The sequence below is a fragment of the Cucurbita moschata genome, unplaced genomic scaffold (genome assembly GCF_002738365.1).
Source record: "Cucurbita moschata cultivar Rifu unplaced genomic scaffold, Cmos_1.0 Cmo_Scf00009, whole genome shotgun sequence".
NCBI lineage: Eukaryota > Viridiplantae > Streptophyta > Magnoliopsida > Cucurbitales > Cucurbitaceae > Cucurbita > Cucurbita moschata.
Window position 1 is genome coordinate 5,210,785 of NW_019268525.1, and position 19,606 is coordinate 5,230,390.

General features: G+C 36.4%; 1 protein-coding gene across 1 annotated transcript; it reads left to right on the forward strand.

The window, feature by feature from the left end:
• The first annotated feature begins 168 nt into the window (after window positions 1–168).
• LOC111447914 (protein CHROMATIN REMODELING 19) lies at window positions 169–18,199 on the forward strand. Its single transcript, XM_023087297.1, has 13 exons — window positions 169–345; window positions 537–1,079; window positions 5,795–5,912; window positions 7,123–7,163; window positions 7,238–7,488; window positions 7,577–7,757; window positions 11,439–11,624; window positions 11,763–11,936; window positions 14,707–14,865; window positions 15,998–16,075; window positions 16,186–16,322; window positions 17,392–17,610; window positions 17,727–18,199. The coding sequence occupies exons 2-13, from the start codon at window positions 552–554 to the stop codon at window positions 17,887–17,889; spliced, it is 2,235 nt and encodes a 744-aa protein (XP_022943065.1). The 5' UTR covers window positions 169–345; window positions 537–551; the 3' UTR covers window positions 17,890–18,199.
• The last annotated feature ends 1,407 nt before the right edge of the window (window positions 18,200–19,606 follow it).

The following is a 19,606-nucleotide window of genomic DNA, read 5'->3' on the forward strand; positions in this document are numbered from 1 at the left end:
CTCTCTTATTTATTTCTAGCGTGTGGTGGTAAAATCATTCCATTTTGTTACACTTAATTTGTTTGAACATATTACCGTGTTATCCCGACGCCAACAGGGCATTCACGTTGCAAAGTGTAAAAAGGGTAAAAAGGGTAAAAGAGGAAAGAAATTAAGCAAAACCCTTGGAGAAAATGTTGAGGTGATATTGAGCTTTCAAGTAACTCTCTGTTTCAAGAGTTTCAATCACCGGCTGTCGACGGAAGATGCAGCAGGGCTTAAGCTTCTGTTTGATTCTTCCCGGTTTCTCTCTTGCTATGTTGTGAAGCTTCCTTGATCGATTCCGTCTGTTCGTCTTCACTTCTGGTAATCTCCAATTCCATATTTGTCTCCCTTACAACTTGTCTTCGTTGCTGTTGATTCACTCTTTTTTGTTGATTGAGCTATTCGGCTGTACGTATATCTGGTTGTTCGTTTGTTGGAAGCAGTCGTCCCTTTCGCCTTATCTTCTCCATTTTCTCACTGAGACTGTATTCTCTGCCGGGAATTTCTCGCAGGTCCTCCATCACAGTATGAAGCGTGTCTTCGACGAAATTTCAGATGACGAGTGGTCGAATCACTCTTTTAAGCCCTCTCGTGTCTTCAGCAAGCCGCAGACTCAACCTCCGATCCCTCCTCCGATTGAATCTTTTGCTTACCGACCGCCGTCGCTGTATATTTCCGATGATAGCGGTGACGATTGTGTCGTAGTCATGGAAAGTTCCAAGAATTTCAAGGAAAGTTTGGAGGATGACGATGTTGAGGTTGAGGGAGTGAAGTCCTCCACGGCCATGAGTCGTGGCCGTCGATTTGTGGTGGATGATGAAGATGAAGAAAGTGAGAAGGAATTGACCGAGGTTTGTGATGTAAGGTCGACGAGTGAGGAGGAGGAGGAGGAGGAGGAGGAGGACAGGGAGGATGAGGATGATGTTGTCGGTATGGCTCTGCGGAAGTGTGCAAAATTATCTGCCGAGTTGAAGAGAGAGCTGTACGGCTCTTCCGTCTCTGCTTGCGAACGATATTCTGAAGTGGAGTCTTCTTCTGTTAGGATAGTTACCCAGGTACTTCTCAATTTATTAGTATCATAAAGGTTTGTTTTTGTGAATATGCATTCCTAGTATACTGTCTTCTTAGCAAGGTAGGAAGCAAGGTTGAACAGTTCTATGTGTACAAGTGGTTAAAAAAATCTAGGTTTAAGTTCTGTCAAACAATTAGGAATGTGGACCTTGTCTCGATACAATTACAGTGGACTAAAAATTATTACTTGCAGATTTATGACTCGGTTAGTAGCTTTCATACATTTGTTGTATTATGTGTTATGCTTGTCAGAATTTCTTTGCAGTTTAAAATTATGGGACAAGCAAGGATAATAGTGATAAACACGTTGTCTTTTCAAAATATTACGAGTGAACTTTTGTCTTTACCCTGATCTTTTGTTGTCTTCTGTCATTAGACGGTTAGGCAATTTGGTAAAATTTTCTTCCTCTAGCCTTCCTTTTGTTACATCTAATAGGATGAACTACTAATTGACAAAATAGATTGTCCAACACGTTTAGCTTTGTCGAACTAATCATAAAGCATAACTCTGATTTCTGTTGAAGTGGGTGCAATCAACATCTAACTTTTGCAAGTTCTTGTTAAATATGTGTACTGTTTGTCTTTTGTAAAAAGAACTTAATGAGTAGAAATGAAAGAACAAGAGCAAGAATAAAGAACAAAGTCCGTACAAATTTTTGGGCCAGGCTTATCGGATGGAGCTCCTCCTGTCGCCATTTTTTTGTTCAATAAGAAACAATCTCATTGATGTGTGAAGTTTATAGAAAAAAAAAAAAAAGAAAAGAAAAGAAAAGAAAGAAAGCACCATGTAGATTACAAAAGAGTTCTCTAATTTGTTCATCTTATCTAATAAGCCTTTCCTTAGGTCATAACCCCAAATACCTGATGTTATCCCATGGTGAGTAAGATTCAAAAGAAGTTGGCGTCTCAGTAGAGGTGTTTTTTCTTTCTCGCAAGGAGGTAGACTTATCTTGATCTAGTTTGTTTTGAGTGGGATTCCAACCTACTTCCTATCTCTCTTTAGGATCCTGGTGATGGTTAGTAATACTTTAGAGTAGCTCATGAGAGATTTTCTTTAGGAAGGGAGTGGAGGAGGGAAAGGGGCACACTTAGTAAAGTAGAAGATTGTGACAAAACTTGTTGACTTCAGGGGTCTAGGGATTGATATTGTGCGAGACCTCAACAAGGCCCTTTTGACCAAATGGTTGTGGTAGTTTCATTAGGAGTGCAGTTCCTTGTGGCATAAGGGTATTGTGAGTAAGAAGGTCAAGGTTGTTGTGGATGCTGGAAAACGATGGCTCCTTTTAGGTTAAAACCTTTTTTCCCAAGCTCATTGTGAAACAAGCAACTTTGGACAAACAAAAATCTGATTATATGGAAAGCATTGTGTCCTATGAAGGTCAAAGTTTTCTTGTGCATCTTCTGTTTTGGGAGGCTGAATACTTGCGGTAGAACCCTAAGAATTCTTCAAAATTCTACTCTTTCCCCTAATTAGTGCATAGGGGCACTTTTTGAGATTTGGTCACTCATTTTGCTTCTACTTGGTCCTCTATTTCAACTTTTTTTTTTTTTGGTACTTATAGCCTAACTCATATTTAAACCAGTTGGACTTCTTTTTTGTAGCCCGTTGGTTTGGAGGGAGACCTAATCTCTCCCTCGTTTTGGAAATTCTCTCTTGTCAATGAAAGTTATGTCTCTTATAAACAAAAAAGAAGGTTATTGTGAGTAAACTTGGGCGGACCCCATTTTAGTGTATATTGAGTGGAGTCAAAGGCACATCCTAAAACCTTAGAAAAGTTATTATTGAGAGGTTTCCATTCTATTCTCTTTTTGTTTATAGCCCAGTTGGGGATGGAAGAGACATTTTTTCCTAGGAGGATCTGTGTTTGGGGGATAGATCTCTTTGCTCTTTATTCCCTTGGTTATTTCATTTGCCCTCAATGAGAAATTGTTTGGTGGTGACTGTCTTGGCTTAGTCCATGTCCTATCCTTCATTGGGGTTTTGTCAAGCTTCGTCTAGCAGGGAAACACTCAATATTATTGATATTCTAACAATGCCTGGTAGTTTTGTTGCTGCCTAGGGAGAAAGAGATATATTCGTATTTGGAACTCTAGCCCTTCTGAAGGGTTTTCTTTTAAACCTTTTTCTTTGTTTAATTATTATTATTATTTTATGAAAAATCAAACTTTCATCGAGATAAAGATGAGAGAATACATGGGTATACTAAGAAACCCATAAAAGACGGAGACACGTACAAAAACGACCTCCCATCTAACAAAATATAACCGAATGGGTAATTATAGAAAAAACTTAGTCACAGACGCCCAAAGGGAGACATTGAACCAAGTGCAGAACCCCACCTCACTCAAGGGCCTCTCAAACCCTCTAAAAATTCTATTATTCCTTTCTACCGAAAGCTCCTAAATATAGTGCACATCCTAGCATGCATAACCTTCCTTTCTCACAAAAAGGAGGATGAAGAAGGAACTCCTTGATCATCTCATTGCAGCCTCTATGCTATGCCAAGCCAAACTCATAAAAAAAACCAGCTCCAAACTGCAAAGGCATAATCACACAACCAAAGAATATGATCTAGATCCTCTGCCGACGGACCTCATGCTGAGAATATAACACTAAGGCCCTGTCAAGTTGGGAACCCTCCTGAAAACCATATCCAAAGTATTAATTCTACCGTGGAGAACCTTGCCAAAGCAAATTTTTTTTACCTTCTTTGGAATATTCATCTTCCACAGCAAGGCATGACCAATTCACTTAAGGAAGAGGGGATCACAAAGTAGAGAAAAAAGAATTTACACGAGAATCCTCCAGAAGGGCAAGGGTGCCGAATACGGACATCCCTTCTTCTAGGGTTATAATGGGACTCCCTATGCATCAATAGACGATTGATGACATCCAATATTTCCCTATCCAGTAAGGCACGACTGAATCTCAACAAAGGAGTGGAGTAAGGCTACAAAATTGTTGCAATAGAATGATTTCTCAACGAGGGAATAAAGAGTAGGGGATCTATCTCCCAACCACTTATCCTTTGAGAAAAAGGTGTTACTCCCACCCCACTTGAGTAACAAACGTAAAGAGAGATAAAAGGAAACTCCTCATCGATATCTCTTCAAAGGTTTCTAGATGTGCCTTTTACCCCACTCGTAGCCCATTCAAAAGGGGACAATCCATGCTCACAATAACTCTATGCCACTAGGAATTAGACTCCTAATGAAGCCACCACAACCATTTAGCCATCAAAGCCTTGTTGTGGGCTCTCACATTCCCTATCCCTAAGCCTCCAAAGTCGATTGGATTTGTCACCATCTCCCAAGAAGGTTATCCATAGGAGAATTAACAACTTGGCTAAAGTTTTGTGGAGGGTTTGTGGGCTTTCACATTCTGTATCCCTAAGCCTCCAAAATTGATCAGATTTGTTACCGTCTCCCAAGAAGGTTATCCATAGAAGAATTAACACCTTGGGTAAGGTTTCGAGGAGGGTTCCCAACTTGATGGGCCTGTTGTGTGGCATCTTGCATTGCATGTTCTTTGAGAAGGGGTAGATGGGGGAGCTGCGTTTGGTTAGATGGGAGATGGTTTCAAGGCCGTTGAGCTAGGGTTGGGCATTGGGAACTTGAGACATCAGCGTGTGGTGTTGTTGTAGTAGAATCTAATTTTTTACAGTAGAGTTTCATTTGGTGCTTAATTTTGTTTGAAGAAGAGGCTTTTTCTTTTGATAAATTTGTAATATATTTTAGTTTGTTTCTCAAAGAATCTTTTGCCACATGATAAGAAAATATAAAATTTATTTTAATACCAGATCAACATAATTAATATCGACAGATAAATAAAAAGATGCTCAGTTAGCTTTGTGTTAGGACAGCTAACAAAGAACTATTTTTAAAATCCCAGCGGTTTTAATTGTAGGATTTGAAAATCCAGAGACTAAATGGGCATGAGGATGAAGACTAAGGTGTTTTTGAAGTAGAATCTAATTTTGTTAAGAGTTTCATTTGGTGTTTAATTTTGTTTGGAGGAGAGCCTTTTTCTTTTCCAGATTAATGAGTAGTTTTTGCTACATGACAAAAAAAATATAAAATATATTTTTAATACCAGATCAACATAATTAGTATTGACAGATAAATAAAAAGATGTTCTGTTAGCTTTGTGTTAGTACAGCTAACAAAGACCTATTCTTAAAAACCCAACGGTTTAAATTGTAGGAATTGAAAATCCAGAGACTAAAAAGGCATGAGGATGAAGACACTTGAGGTAAATATGTAATTTGTCTGATATTAATTCATTCTTCTGAATGGAAGTCCCGTGTTATGTTTGGACTAAAAAGCCACCAATTCATCTATTCACCGTGCATAAGAATGGGTTTTTTGATTTAATTCATTACACTACTTTTACTTTCGTGGAGGAAATATTGATATTCTTTCGGCATCATATCTGATTCTTCAATCTTTGCGTTAAAATATTTCTTGGTTTCTGAGTATTCTAATACTTACTGTATATTGTGTTTTTTTCTTACACTTAATAATCTTTGTCATTGTTGATTCTATTGATTTATTATCCCAAATTTAAAAATGAGGACTTTGTCATTGTTGATTCTATTGATTTATTATCCCAAATTTAAAAATGAGGAATTTCAAGGCACAATATCTCGCTCCTTTAAGATAAAAATGCAATGTAATGAATTTTAATATCCTAATATAGGATGATATTAATGCGGCTTGCAAGGCTGAAGATTCTGATTTTGAGCCTGTTCTCAAGCCATATCAGCTGGTTGGCGTGAACTTTCTTCTTCTTTTGTATCGTAAGGGAGTTGGTGGAGGTAATGAATACTGCTCGAATGCTCTTGTCATCATTATGCGTAACACATAAATATGTAGTAAATACCGTGGTAACAACATCATGTTGACTTGTACGTCTGATTCTAATTTTACCATGCTTGTTAAAGCTGTCAGTGACAACTCTGAAATTCTTCATTTGTATATTGATGATGATTTTGTGCAATTAAGAGAAAACAGATGGACTTAGCCTTCTCAATTATCATTCTTCAATTAGGTGGGGGTTTTTTTTTTTTTTTTAATAAGGGACAAAATGGATGTATTATCCCTGATGTTTACAAAAAAAACCTTCCCAATTTACTGTAAGGGATATATGATCATAGGAAACAAAACTATTAGACAATTTATAACAAGATATAGCATGGTAAACAATATTGTCGAAGAGCTTTGCATAAATCTGTCTTCTCTGTAAATGTCTCTTTGATTTCTTTCTTTCCATAAATTTCATAATAAAACTGTAATGAGATCAAGACTTTAACATTCTTGAAAGGGTTGTATGTTAAGGCCATGTCCAATAAATTCTTACCTTCATAGGAGTGAGATGTCATCTTGTCCAGAAATTTTATCATGTGCGTGAGGATCACCTTGTCTGCTCTCTAAGGTTTTAAATAATAGAATTGTTGAGCATGGATTGTACGATCCTCTTTATCATAAACCAATCGTCATGGAAATGTTTTCGAGTAATGGTCACAATTTTATCCCATACAATATGAGTGGGGGAAGCTCAATGTTGATTGTTTTGCCCGTTTGCTTCAAGATCAAGAGGTTTTTTTCTGACATTTGTGAGGCTAGAGAAGATATTTGTGACAATTTTTTCTGACAATGTTTTGCCCGTTTGAATTTTTGAACATTTGTGGCAAGTTTTAGTAGTAAGCAAGGGATGTGAGGTCGGAGAAGATATTTGTGGTCTAGCTTTCTATTTTGAGGCTCATTAGAATTTGGTTGTTGGTCATGTTTTTTGGTGATCAGCGGGGGTAGTTTGACTTTTTAAATGAACAGCATGAGGTTAATTGCTGTTCTGTAACTTTTCTTTTTTCTGATTCCATGTTACGGGAAACTAGGCTTGCTGTAATTTAAAAGTCCATCAGTGTTGTCACAACCAGTTGAGGAAATAACTCCTATGGCTTTGTTTGATGATTTTTGAGTTTGTACCATGGATTAGCTTTAATACCTTTTAATTTTCTCAATTTGCAGCTATACTTGCGGATGAGATGGGTTTGGGGAAGACAATTCAGGTTGGTACTTGATATTTCTGTTAGCAATTATCATTTTGATGCCATTACTTTATCTTCAATCCTTCTGATGGCAGGCTATTACATATCTTGTAATGTTGAAATATTTGAGCAATGATTCGGGGCCTCATCTAATTGTATGCCCTGCATCTGTTCTGGAGAACTGGGAAAGAGAACTCAAAAAGTGGTGCCCATCCTTTTCTGTACTCCAGTATCATGGGGCTGCCCGGTCGACATATGCAAAGAAATTGAGTTCTCTGGCCAAGTCGGGGTTGCCTCCTCCATTTAATGTTCTTCTTGTTTGTTATTCTCTTTTTGAAAGGCACAGGTCAATATTTTCCTTTTTTAATTTATTTTTAAAGTTTATTTTGTTATATGCGTTTGTATCAGTTCTTATCTTGGATGGTATTCTACAGTTCCCAGCAGAAAGATGAACGTAAAATTCTGAAACACTGGCAATGGAGCTGCGTTCTTATGGATGAGGCTCATGCCTTGAAAGATAGAAACAGTTATCGGTGGAAAAATTTAATGTCTCTTGCACGTAATGCAAAGCAACGGTTAATGTTGACAGGGACACCGCTTCAGAATGATTTACATGTACTAATCCACTGTTGTTATTACTTGACCATTTTCTTTTTATCATGCAACACACCAATGTACTTAAGTAGATCAACTAGTAATTCTGTTCGTTCTATGATTTTGTTTTTTGTTTTCTAGTGCGTTTTATGTTTATGAACTAGGAATATGTTGAAATGCGATGAAGCATTTATCAATTGTCTTTTGAGGACTTAAATGGCCTTGAACTAAATGTTTATTGTAGATATTGACAAATATGTCTATGACAGCTAAACGAAAAAGTATTAGGAGTATTAGCTCTTTCCCTCCAGTATTCCTCATAGGTACCAAACATAGCTTGAATCATTTTTGTTAGAAATACCTTCATGAGTAAAAAGGGACATCGAGTCTAGTCGTAAACCTCATCTCCAAGATTAATCATCTCATGATCAAAATATTTTTCTTCAAACACGCAGTGGATCTAGAATCTTTTCTTGAGAAGAAACCTGTCTTGATACCATGATAATGCCTAGTCGCTGAAGTGCAGAACTACCATTTAAAAAAAAATTCAGTATTTCTGCAACAGTTATTTCTAAGTGTCAATCAACTTTAGTATATTTCACAATAGACCTCAACCCGATGTCAATTTTGGTACTTACTGTATATAATTGGCTGGTAAAACCTGATGTTTCATCAACCTTTTCATTTGTTCCCAAGTCTTGATAGGATAGTTTCCATGCTTTTGGTGATGTCTTCACAGATAAACCTGCATTCTTGGTGTTTCTTGAGGAACGATAGGCAGTTCATGAGAGTTTCTTGGCTGTTTGAGTTGTTGGTTGGAGTTTTCCCTTTGAGGAATGATTTTGGGTCTTTCTCTGTTTTCTTGTGTTTGTGGTAGAGGTGGGTATTGGTTAAATTGGTTGCCGTTACTAGTGTAAATTATCTTGCTCATGTGTCTTCTTCATTTTTAGAAAGGTACATGTGTCTTCTATAATACAAAATGGCTAACTAAATCCCTAGATACTTGGCAAATATGTAGAAAAAATAAATCTAACTGAATACCAAGACACTAGGTAATTATACAGGAAAATAGATCTAACTCAATCCCTGAATATTAGGCATATACATAATTAAGGTCATTCCTTCAACAGTTGTTAGTTGATCCAACTCTAGGGACATGTTCTTTTGTAACTGGTGAATACCATGGATAGAACTCTCGACTGACAGCAAGCATCGAGTGATGGTCTTCGATTACGGGGAGGTGGGTTGCGTCACTTCTTTGTTAGTTAAAGGGAAATATCTGCCACTTGAAATGTTAGGTTTCTTTCCTGTCCGCAGGTCCAAAGTTCTTGGAGCTTTGATACCAATTTGGTGTGGACCAGTTTGGAGAGAATTTAATTAATGTTCAACTAACTTTCAAATACAAAACAAAGCCTTTATAAAGGAACAGCCTGACTTGTCATTCAACCTACAGTAAATAATAAAAACAAAGATAAACTGGCTGGTGAATACAAAAAGACAGAAAAACCAAGTTATGAACCATATACATCAAGATTTGGAGCCATACATATTCTATGGGATGAAAATAAAGTTGCTGTCAATGAAGTTCTTAAAGGTGAGAGAAGATCCTTAGGGTCAGAATTAAGGCCCCTGCATCTGTATTTGTGAGGTACCCTGCTACATCCCTCTGGATTTTGCTTCGTTTAGTATTCTCTAGAAACGAAGCTTTCTTTCTTTCCTCAACCTTCAGTGTGTTCATATGTGTGGGAAATGGTGAAAACTAATTTCACCATTTCTTCTTGTCCTTTTGCTGCTTGCTGTTGGTCTTTTCTCAAGATTCAATTGGTGTTTGATAACGTGCAAGTTGAAGGTTTTGCAAGACAGACTACTTTATTTTTTTGGGGGGTGTTTGATTCTCAGCTTGCTAGGGTCTGTAGGGAGATGATTAAGGAGTTACGCCTCCATCTGCCTTTTTGGAGAAGGTGATGTCTTTGTGTTAAATGAATGTTTGTGCAATTTTATGGAGTTTGTGGGGGGAGAGAAATGATTTGAATAGTTTGGTTCCTTGTTAGGTTCTTTGTCTCTTTATGGCATGCCACTTTTTTGTAATTATCTGTGAGATCTTCGATGTGGTTGATTGGAGGCATTTTCTTTAACTTGGCTCCCTTGCTGTTTAGACTTTGGTTTTTCACATTCTATTGTACTCTTTCTTTTTTTTATTGGTGAAAGGTTTGTTCTTCATAAGACAACTAATATGCAAGTTGGAGTGTCCTACAACTATTATATGGTCCGGACTTATCTTGACATGGTCATCTTCTTTGGGATAATGTTGTCAAGCATTTAATTCTAAGCTATGGTTCGATTTGAGAAGAATCAAAGGTTCTTTTAAGACAATTCTAATGTTTGGTTGGAAAGATGTCATCACTACTTTTAAAGCCTTTCCTTGGTGTACTCTTTCTAATTTGTATGCTCAATTTTCCTATTGATCTTTATTTGAATATAGCTGCATTCATTTTTCCTTACTAGGATTCTTGTTTTAGTTTATTTATGTAATTTTCTTTCCCTAGTGAGAGTTTGCTTCATTTGAACATTTTTGTATCTTTTCATTATTTCAATGAGAAGTTCATTTGTAAACAAATATGTTTAATATCTCTTTTACAACAAGGTCAAGTTTTTATTTTTTTATTTTTTGTTTTGGAGCTGTCATCCTTGCATTAATACCTTTGACAAGCTAGTCCCATGGTTATACATTTCTCCCATCTACTGCTTCGTGTACAGTCTGTGCCGAATCCCAAATCCACCTTTTTAGTAGCTGCACCTATGCCACAAAGTTCTGGATTTTCTTACAAGACACCTTTGGATGGAAATTTCCTAGACCCTGAGATATCTTTACTCTCATGTCTCTATTGCTGATGGGTCATATATTGAAAAAGGACAAGCAGATCCTTTGGCTTAATCATGTTTGAGTTTTCGTGTGGAATTTTTGGTTGGAACGCAATGCCCATATCTTCACAGAGAGAGTTGTAATATGAACTATATTATTGAATCCACATCTCTTTAGCTATTACTTGGAGCAAATTGTCTCCTCCTCTTTGTAATTATAGCTTATCTACCCTTCTAATCATGGAAGGTGTTCTTTCGTAATTATTTTCCAGTCGGATCTTCTTTTATGTTCCACTTTATCATATCAATCAATATTTATGTTTTTTCTCCAATATTACATAATTTTTTTTTGTAATGTTTTCTTATTTTCGCAAGTATAAGGGCATTCTTGTAATCTCTCTAGCATAGTTGAGTTTCTTCTACATTCCAAGGACCAAAACCTGCTAGGTTACTGATGGAAACGTTACAAAATCAGTGCTAAGAACGATAGGAACTTGTCTGAACCCCTAGCTCTCCAACCACAAAACTCACAATCAGCTCAGTTAAACTCCTTGCCACTGTTAAAATCTGTGGATTCCATCCTTTCTATTTTTTGATTTCTTACAAGGATGATAGAAGAAGATACAGGATGAAACTAGATCAGTCTGGAGTTTGTGGATTTTCTTCTTTGGATTTATGTTGCTATGGACTAGTAGACTCTCTCAGTTTTTGTTCTTGTCCAAAGAATATTATCACATATCTGATTTGCGATCTGTGTCATGGTGTGCCTGCAATTTTAAAACAATACTGTCTTAATCCGCGCGATTATTTTATAGCTCATCTGATAGGCTTTTGGTCCAGGAGCTGTGGTCACTGTTGGAGTTTATGATGCCCAATCTCTTCGCTGCTGAGGATGTGGACTTGAAAAAACTGTTAACAGCTGAGAACAATTCTTTGGTTAACCATATGAAATTCATTTTGGGTCCGTTTATTTTGAGGCGGTTAAAATCTGATGTTATGCAGCAACTTGTTCCAAAGATACAGCAGGTATGTCTGAACTTCTTTTTCTAATATTATTGTTGTCTCCTTTCAACTTTGCTCCGGTTCATTTTTGGTATTTTTAATATTCTTCCTTATAATTTTTTAATTATATTTATATCTTTATTACTGAAAAATACGCTGCAGATTCAATTTGTTGCAATGGAAAAGCAACAAGAAGATGCCTACAAGGATGCCATTGAAGCTTATCGAAATGCTTCACGTGCTCGTATTGATAGAAAAGCCAATACTAATTCAGATAACATATATGGTGTTCTTCCCCGTCGTCAGATATCTAATTATTTTGTTCAGTTCCGCAAGGTGCGTAAGACATTTTCTGCTTACATTTCCTTGACTCATTAGTTTGTGTTTTGTTGATTCAATTTGCTCCAGGATGAATCAGTTCTGATACATATTTGGTCATTTATGGCAAAATGGCGATGAATAATATTTTGAAAAATTACAGGATAATAAGAATTTACTGATCAAATTGACGACCTCTGATTAAGAAGAATGAAAGGACATATTCATTTAGCATATTTATGAATTTAATCCCAACCGCATAATTTGATTATGAAATTTTGTCCTTGTAGAACTTACAATCTTTTGTAAGATTGACCTTTATAGTGAAAAATATTACTGTGGGATTAGACCTTGCCTATATGAATAAAATTTGACAATTCCGAATTTAAACTCCTGTCACTTTTCTATTTCGGTAAGAAGTTCGTTACTCAAGGATTTTTTACAGAACCATAAAATACCAACATCTTCAAAAGCTAGATTGACCAAACCATTGTTAGGCTACTTTTATGTTATTTTGTACCCCTTGAGAGAGAGTCACAGAAGGGAAATATTTCCTTTGGCAGACCAAATCTCATCGTAACTTTCTTTCAAGACATGCATGATCATCAAACCTTATGCCTCTAAGCTCAGAAATGTGATTACTGTTAGTGTGGCAGAAAGTAAGACCATTTATTGGATAGAACGAAATAAGGAGACATGGATTTAAGGAATGCGAACCTTGCGCTTTGACAAATTTGGTTGGGAAGGGGTGATGCACAAAAGATTTGGTTTATTGGTGTAAACTGCGGGATGTAAAATGGACTCTCAATTAAAAACTGTTTCAAATCATAGATTGGATTACTGAAACAACGTTGGAAATGGAATGTTAAGGAATCTACTAGGATGAAAATAGTTATATGGAACTTTCTTTATAAGGGAATGGAGCTGATGTTGACATGACAAGAAACAACTTTTCATTGATATATGAAAAGGAAGGAAAGAGTTCAACGATACAAGTTCCTTATGGGGACAAAAAAAGACGATACAAAATCATCTTTGTTCTGGAAGTGAACCCGCATGTTCACTTTCTTGATTAATTCTCCTTATATCCATCTAGTTTGAGTAGTCTTTAATAAATAAAACTCCATGATTAAATTCTCGTGCTACAACGGTCTAATGCAACAATATCATGAAAATGGAGGGAATTTTTTCTCATATTACCATCCTTTACTTCAGCTTTTGTTGGGATGAATCCACAATTTTTCTCTACTTCTATTTTGGCGGCTGAATAATCAAGGAGATTAATTGTTTGGGATGAAATGCTCATTAGACCATTGAAGTGCTGTCCTATTGCTTCAAAGAAAGGACGTTTCCAATATGACAAAGGTCAATTCAGAGATCTATCCTTTGTAGCTCTTTATGAATTCCAGGTGGGAGTGTTTCTTGTTGGACCAATGGTTAATTTTCAAACGAAGATTGTCAATAAGCCACCAGAATCATCAAAAGTTATTCCCAAAAAACCATCATATAAAGCCTTGTTATCCAATAGATTTACTAAAATTTTGTTGCAAGTATAAACTATCTTCTCTTAATTCTTTATTTTTTTTAGAGAGCCATGTGCCTTTTCTGATGATTTGTACATAGACTTGGTCAAACTCATTGTTGAGGCCGGCCATAAAATCATAGACATGATCTGCCTTAATAAATTTTCAGAATTTCGACATCTACTCTGCAATCCATCTTGAATACCTGCTAATAATCAACTTCCTACCACAATGTTTGTAGGGCATTGGCATATTCAGACAATTTTTTCCTTCTTGCTTCATTGTTCCGGTCATGATCTTGCTTTCATGGATCTGAGAGTATCTCTAGCCCTAGAATATAGTTCGATAAATGAAATTCTATATGGCTTTTGCATTTTGTAAAAACATATATGTATCACTGATGGATGGCTCTGTAGTTCCATTGTCATGACATTATCATGGAGTCTTTCTTGTCCAATGCAGTAAATCCAAGATTCATCTTTGCTGGTCCTAGTCTAATGATGTGCCATTGTTTTCCTTTTCTCTTATGGTATATCCGCACAATTTGAAACATTTGAGAATGTTTTTTCGTTAAGTTGGTATGACAATCAGAGGGGTTGAAGGTCACCCTTCTTTTAGGTCGTAGGAACTTCCTCTTCTAGTGATGAGATTTTTTTTATTCTTCAACTTGATGAACTGGCGAGTCTTAGTTTGGAGGAAAAATAAGTCTTAAACAAAATTTATCCAAGTCACATTCGAAAAAGTCCTTCCATGCTCAAAAGTGGTATGCTTGCGGAATATTGATGGTTTGCTACTTGAAGTGATGGTGAGCTTGCAGAAGAGTGATCGTTTGCTGCTTGAAGTGATGGTGGGCTTGTTGGAATGGATGGATGTGCGTCAGAGTGGTGGGCTTACTAGATTAGGGAATATTGGATGATGTGTTGAGTGGGCTCGCAAAATTAGGAACGTAACTTGAGGTTAGGAGTACACAAATCTTCCTTAAATCAAGTTCATTCTTTCAACAAGTTCTGGAATTGAAATAGTCTTCTAAATAGTTTGCACCTTTTTCTCAGTGAGCAAGCATTGTTCACATTTTCCACGAAAAACTAGAAATCAATATTATGTATGCAACAACTCAACTATGCTCTTGAATCAAAAATCAACTTTCAATAATGAAGTCACATACTAGGACAGTTGATAAGTGGAAGACTGAATGGAGAAAATTCTATATAAACGTATGTGTATATTTTTGCTACTTTTCCTTTATCTTCTATTTCTTGTTTCAGATTGCTAATCATCCTTTACTGGTGCGGCACATTTACAATGATGAGGATGTTGTTCGTTTTGCTAAAAAGTTACATCCTTTGGGTGCATTTGGCTTTGAATGTTCCGTGGAAAGGGTAGTTGAGGAACTTAAAAGTTACAATGATTTTTCCATTCACCGGGTACTTATTTTATCATTCATAATTACTTTTATTTAGTTTGCTTTCATATATCAACGGTCTAAATTCACATCTTAGTTTATATTTAAATTATTATGATGACAGAATTGATATGATATGTTTTTATTGCTCTCTTTCTCTTTCACGAATTGATATGATATATATCAACGGCCTAAGTCCTCCATTGTCATCTTGTCCTAAAAAAATTCCAAGGTTTCTCTCCTCCCAAGTTACCTAGCGGATAGTTCCCACAGCACATATCCGAAGGATTTTGGCTTTTCCCTTTTGAGCTACCCATCAAAGCTTCCATGAACAATTGTCCACTCTACTCTGTAAATAAAACGAGAGACCCAATTCTTTGAAGATAAAGGTTCAATATTTGTCGGCAAAGGGGCAGTGAATGAGTAAGTGAGCTAAGTCCGATCTGGCGCCAACATCATCCAAAAGTGTAAGCACACCTCCACAAAATCTCCACCCAGGGCGGACAACTTAAAGAATGCAATGTAAACTCTCTGTAGCCTCTGCTTATACTTGATAAGTGTGGTCCAAAAACCTTGGAGGTTAGGATGCCATCGGGGCAGGGCAGGATGGGATTGCTTCTCCACTTTCTTGGGGCAGGGCAGGATGGGATTGCTTCTCCACTTTCTTGGGGCAGGCTCGGGGTTACCTCCTAGAAGGGAGCACGTTCATGCTATTGTGTTGAAAGAGAGAAGCTACCTTGTGAATGTGAGGTCGTAGTGATATCCACAGAATGAAAAGGTTGAGATCAAACCATTCGGAGTTATCTGCGGAGATATTAGCAACAGACATCTTCCAACCCATCCACAACTCAATTTTTCAGTTTTGTTTTACTAGTATGCAAGAAACATGTTAGTTGGCTGTTCTGTGTGGATTATCGAACATTTAACAAAGAGATGGTGTTGGACAAATTCCCAAATCTCGTGATTGATGTGCTGTATGGTGCCATCACATGCACTAACCATTTTTCTTTATTTTCCATTTATTTCTTCTGTTCAAGTTTCTTTGAATCATGGAACTAAATCGTTCTTTTCATTCTTCCTTTCTAGTAGACATTAATGATAGAGCCTTTTGTTTCTCTTTGGTTGTGATCTAGTTTCCAATCATCTTTTTGCAGTTATTACTTTCATATGGCATCACTGACAGAAAGGGAGTTCTATCAGACAACAAAGTGCTACTTTCAGCTAAGTGTCGGGTATCTATTTACCACTTCTGATGCATAAGTTATTTGGATTTTGATTTTGTGCTAGTTGTCTAATTTTTCATTAAAAAAGTTCGAATTGAGTTACTTTGTCAATAATACAGGAATTAGCGCAACTACTTCCTTCACTGAAGCAAGGTGGACATCGAGTTCTTATTTTCAGTCAATGGACATCAATGCTCGACATCCTGGAATGGACACTGGATGTGATTGGGTTAACTTATAGACGACTTGATGGAAGGTACCACTTCATCTGTATATATCTTGGTTGGCCTTCCATAGTTGTAACAGAAAGCATTAAAATAACTAGCATGTACCTTTTCTATGTTCCAATCTACATTTGTGAGAGGTAGGCAAAAAGTTTAATCAAATTCCATAGCCGATGAATTGAAACCGTTGAAGACTACAGAAGCAGGAATAGATGAGGGATCAATGGCTTTTAAGCTTGCCCTTATGATAAGGTGGATTGATATTTCTTCAATGCGGTGCTTTGGCTTAAGGTTTTGGTGTGACCTACTGATCAAATTGTAATGATTTGATAGTTATATGGAAATTGATTTTCAACTTAGGCCATCCTTGAACCCTAAAAATGCTTTAGGCTCATATTTTATTCGGAGATGATACCCATCTAAAATAATCATATATAAAACCTGCACGTATTGCTTTTATAGATCATGGACGGTGATAATACTGTGTTTCATACTTCAATTTACATTACAACATTTGATGGCTTTTTTGTGAACTGTCATCAACTCCGGCCATCCTCACTCTTCAAGTGCTTTTAGGCTCATATTGTATTGGATATTACTCCCCATAAAATAATCACGTACAAAATTTACGTGCTTTAGGCTCATATAAGGATATTCAATCTCTCGTTTAGTTACATCAGTCAACAACCCTTATTATGCCGAACTTATTACTAAGTTATTTTCTCTTTAATGCAGCTTTCCTCTTAGAAAAATCCCAAAGTCCGCAGCATATTAAGAAGTCGGGACCCTTTTGTCATTCACTCATTTACACATTTTTAACTGTTTTCCTTTTAGAAAGCTATCATAGGAACCTGGCAATGAAACTTCTGCTCAGTTTTCTTTCCGGAAATCTTCATTATGTATTATAACATTCTAATTATTCCTGGTAAAAATTTAGGCCTACATTGTTTGTACTTCTTATGTAGTACCGCTCTTTGCTTCGGTATAGCAATATTGAATTTTTTGAAAAATCTTATGCATCTTAGGATCAAATTACATTGGACGTCTGTTTGTGGTGCCCTGGGATTTACTCTTTCTTGGAATTCTTTCTCTATGACACAGCACGCAGGTAGCAGAACGACAGACAATAGTTGACACTTTCAATAACGACACTTCGATATTTGCATGTTTGCTTTCTACTAGAGCGGGGGGACAGGGCTTGAACTTAACTGGAGCCGATACCGTTGTCATTCACGACATGGATTTCAATCCACAGATTGACCGTCAAGCAGAAGATCGTTGTCATCGAATTGGCCAAACCAAACCTGTCACCATATACAGGTATTCCTACACCACTATTCCATCAAATTCTGCTCTACCTTTCTTCATTACAAAATTTGAATTCTAGGCACCTGGAGAGCAGATGTTTGACTTCATGTACTCTGAGTCTTTTGCAGGTTGGTCACCAAGGGGACAGTGGATGAAAATGTCTATGAGATAGCAAAAAGGAAGTTAGTCCTTGATGCTGCAGTTCTGGAATCAGGTATCGAGATGGATAACGAGCGCGAGTCATCTGAGAAGACCATGGGGGAGATATTATCAGCAATTCTTCTTGGTTAGAGATTTTGTTACTGACAATCCTTGCTTCCATGTAGCCAAAGTCCAGACTCTTATTCTTAACCGTTCGTAACTGCTCCTCGAGATGGTAACAATATTAATGCCTCATTGGTGCACATACGAATAGAGCTATGAAAGGTGTTAGTTTGTCCAATATCAAATAGATGTAACATCACTAATGGCAACTAGTTTTAGTTTAGGTTATACACACGTAACGTATTGGAGTTGGTACTTCTATAGAACCAAAAGTTTCTCTGATATTGGGCTGACTATTGGTATTTTTTTATTTTATGTTATTTACATTGGAGGGTCACGGACTAAACCAATACTCTTCATTCAATATTAGACCTTATACTTCAAATATTCAAATTTATTCATAATTACAACAAATATTAAAAGTAGTCTAAACCATTGGTTTATCGGTCGCATATTCACACATGGGCTATTTTCTTAATGGAATTGGTATTATTATTTTGTACAAACACGAAATGATTCTTGATATTGAACTTGTGATCGTGTGAATTATCGATTTTAAAAAAAATGAAAAATGAAATAATAATAATGAAAAAGAAAATTGTTAGATAAAGAAAAAACAATAATGTATGAACACGTGAGGCAACAGTGAAATGAAAATGTTTTGTCATAAGAATATTGATAAAAAGAAAAAAGGTTAGAACATGATGACGTGAAGATGGCGATGGAGTGGAGGGTCTCTCATGGCAACCTGCGTGTCACAACTTGTCTCTACTTTTACGCTCAAGTCCAAAAGAAAACCTCACATAAAAGAAAGGCCCTCACGTGACCTATGACCCCACACCACGTGCTCCTTACCTTGTCAACATCAAAAACATCCCTGCCCTGCCACACCTTCACATGTTCACTTTTTTCTCTCCCTCCCCTCCCCTCCCCCTCATGCATTCATAATGGTTAGGTTAACCCTACAATTCCATGCATTTTCTGCTCAAATTATACCCTAAAACACCTAACATATTAATTAAGATGGTTTCTAATTATACCCTAAAACACGTTAGATATTAAGCTTGTTTCATGTATTTATGGACACGAGATGAGAGATCCATATTCTTAATTAGTAACTTAAGAGCCATAAGGGTTAAAAGTTAAATTTATTCAATGGTAATAGATTATTCTTATATCACCAGAGTAAAAGTACATATATTAGTTAAATTATTTATTTAATATTTAATACATGTTCGTAGAGAATGTTTCAAAAGCCTTATATTAGAACCATGGATATAAAGATTTATAATCGACTTTAAAATAGAATACATCTTTTGTTCAGCGTACTAAAATTGGGATAATGGATGGAGATAGTATAAGTGTTAAAAACTTTTGAGATGTCTTCCTACCTTTTCCTGAAGAAATTATATTCTTTCTCGAAGTACAAAAGTTTCTAAATGAGGATACTTTTGGTCATTAGGCATACCAAAAGTACTCCTGAATACAGCTTTTAGGCTTCGTATTACTTCAAGTCATGAGCAAACACGGAGCGATAGTACATTCGGTTTCTTCTAAAAGTTGGAGGCATGTGTTTTGGTTTGTGTAGACCATAAAACGTCCTAGTTTAAATCGAAGAACAAATAAAAGAAAACCCATCTACGAGGAAAAGGAAAATGGACAGGTACAAAAGAACAAAAAAAAAAAAAAAAAAAAAAAAAAAAAAAAAAAAAAAAAAAAAAAAAAAAAAAAAAAAAAAAAAAAA

Excerpts from the sequence above, each read along its gene's own strand:
- LOC111447914 (XM_023087297.1), top strand. The coding sequence starts at position 552 with ATGAAGCGTGTCTTCGACGAAATTTCAGATGACGAGTGGTCGAATCAC. Across the intron at positions 14,866-15,997 it reads ATGATTTTTCCATTCACCGG|TTATTACTTTCATATGGCAT; the intron begins GTACTTATTTTA and ends ATCTTTTTGCAG. Across the intron at positions 16,323-17,391 it reads TATAGACGACTTGATGGAAG|CACGCAGGTAGCAGAACGAC; the intron begins GTACCACTTCAT and ends TCTATGACACAG.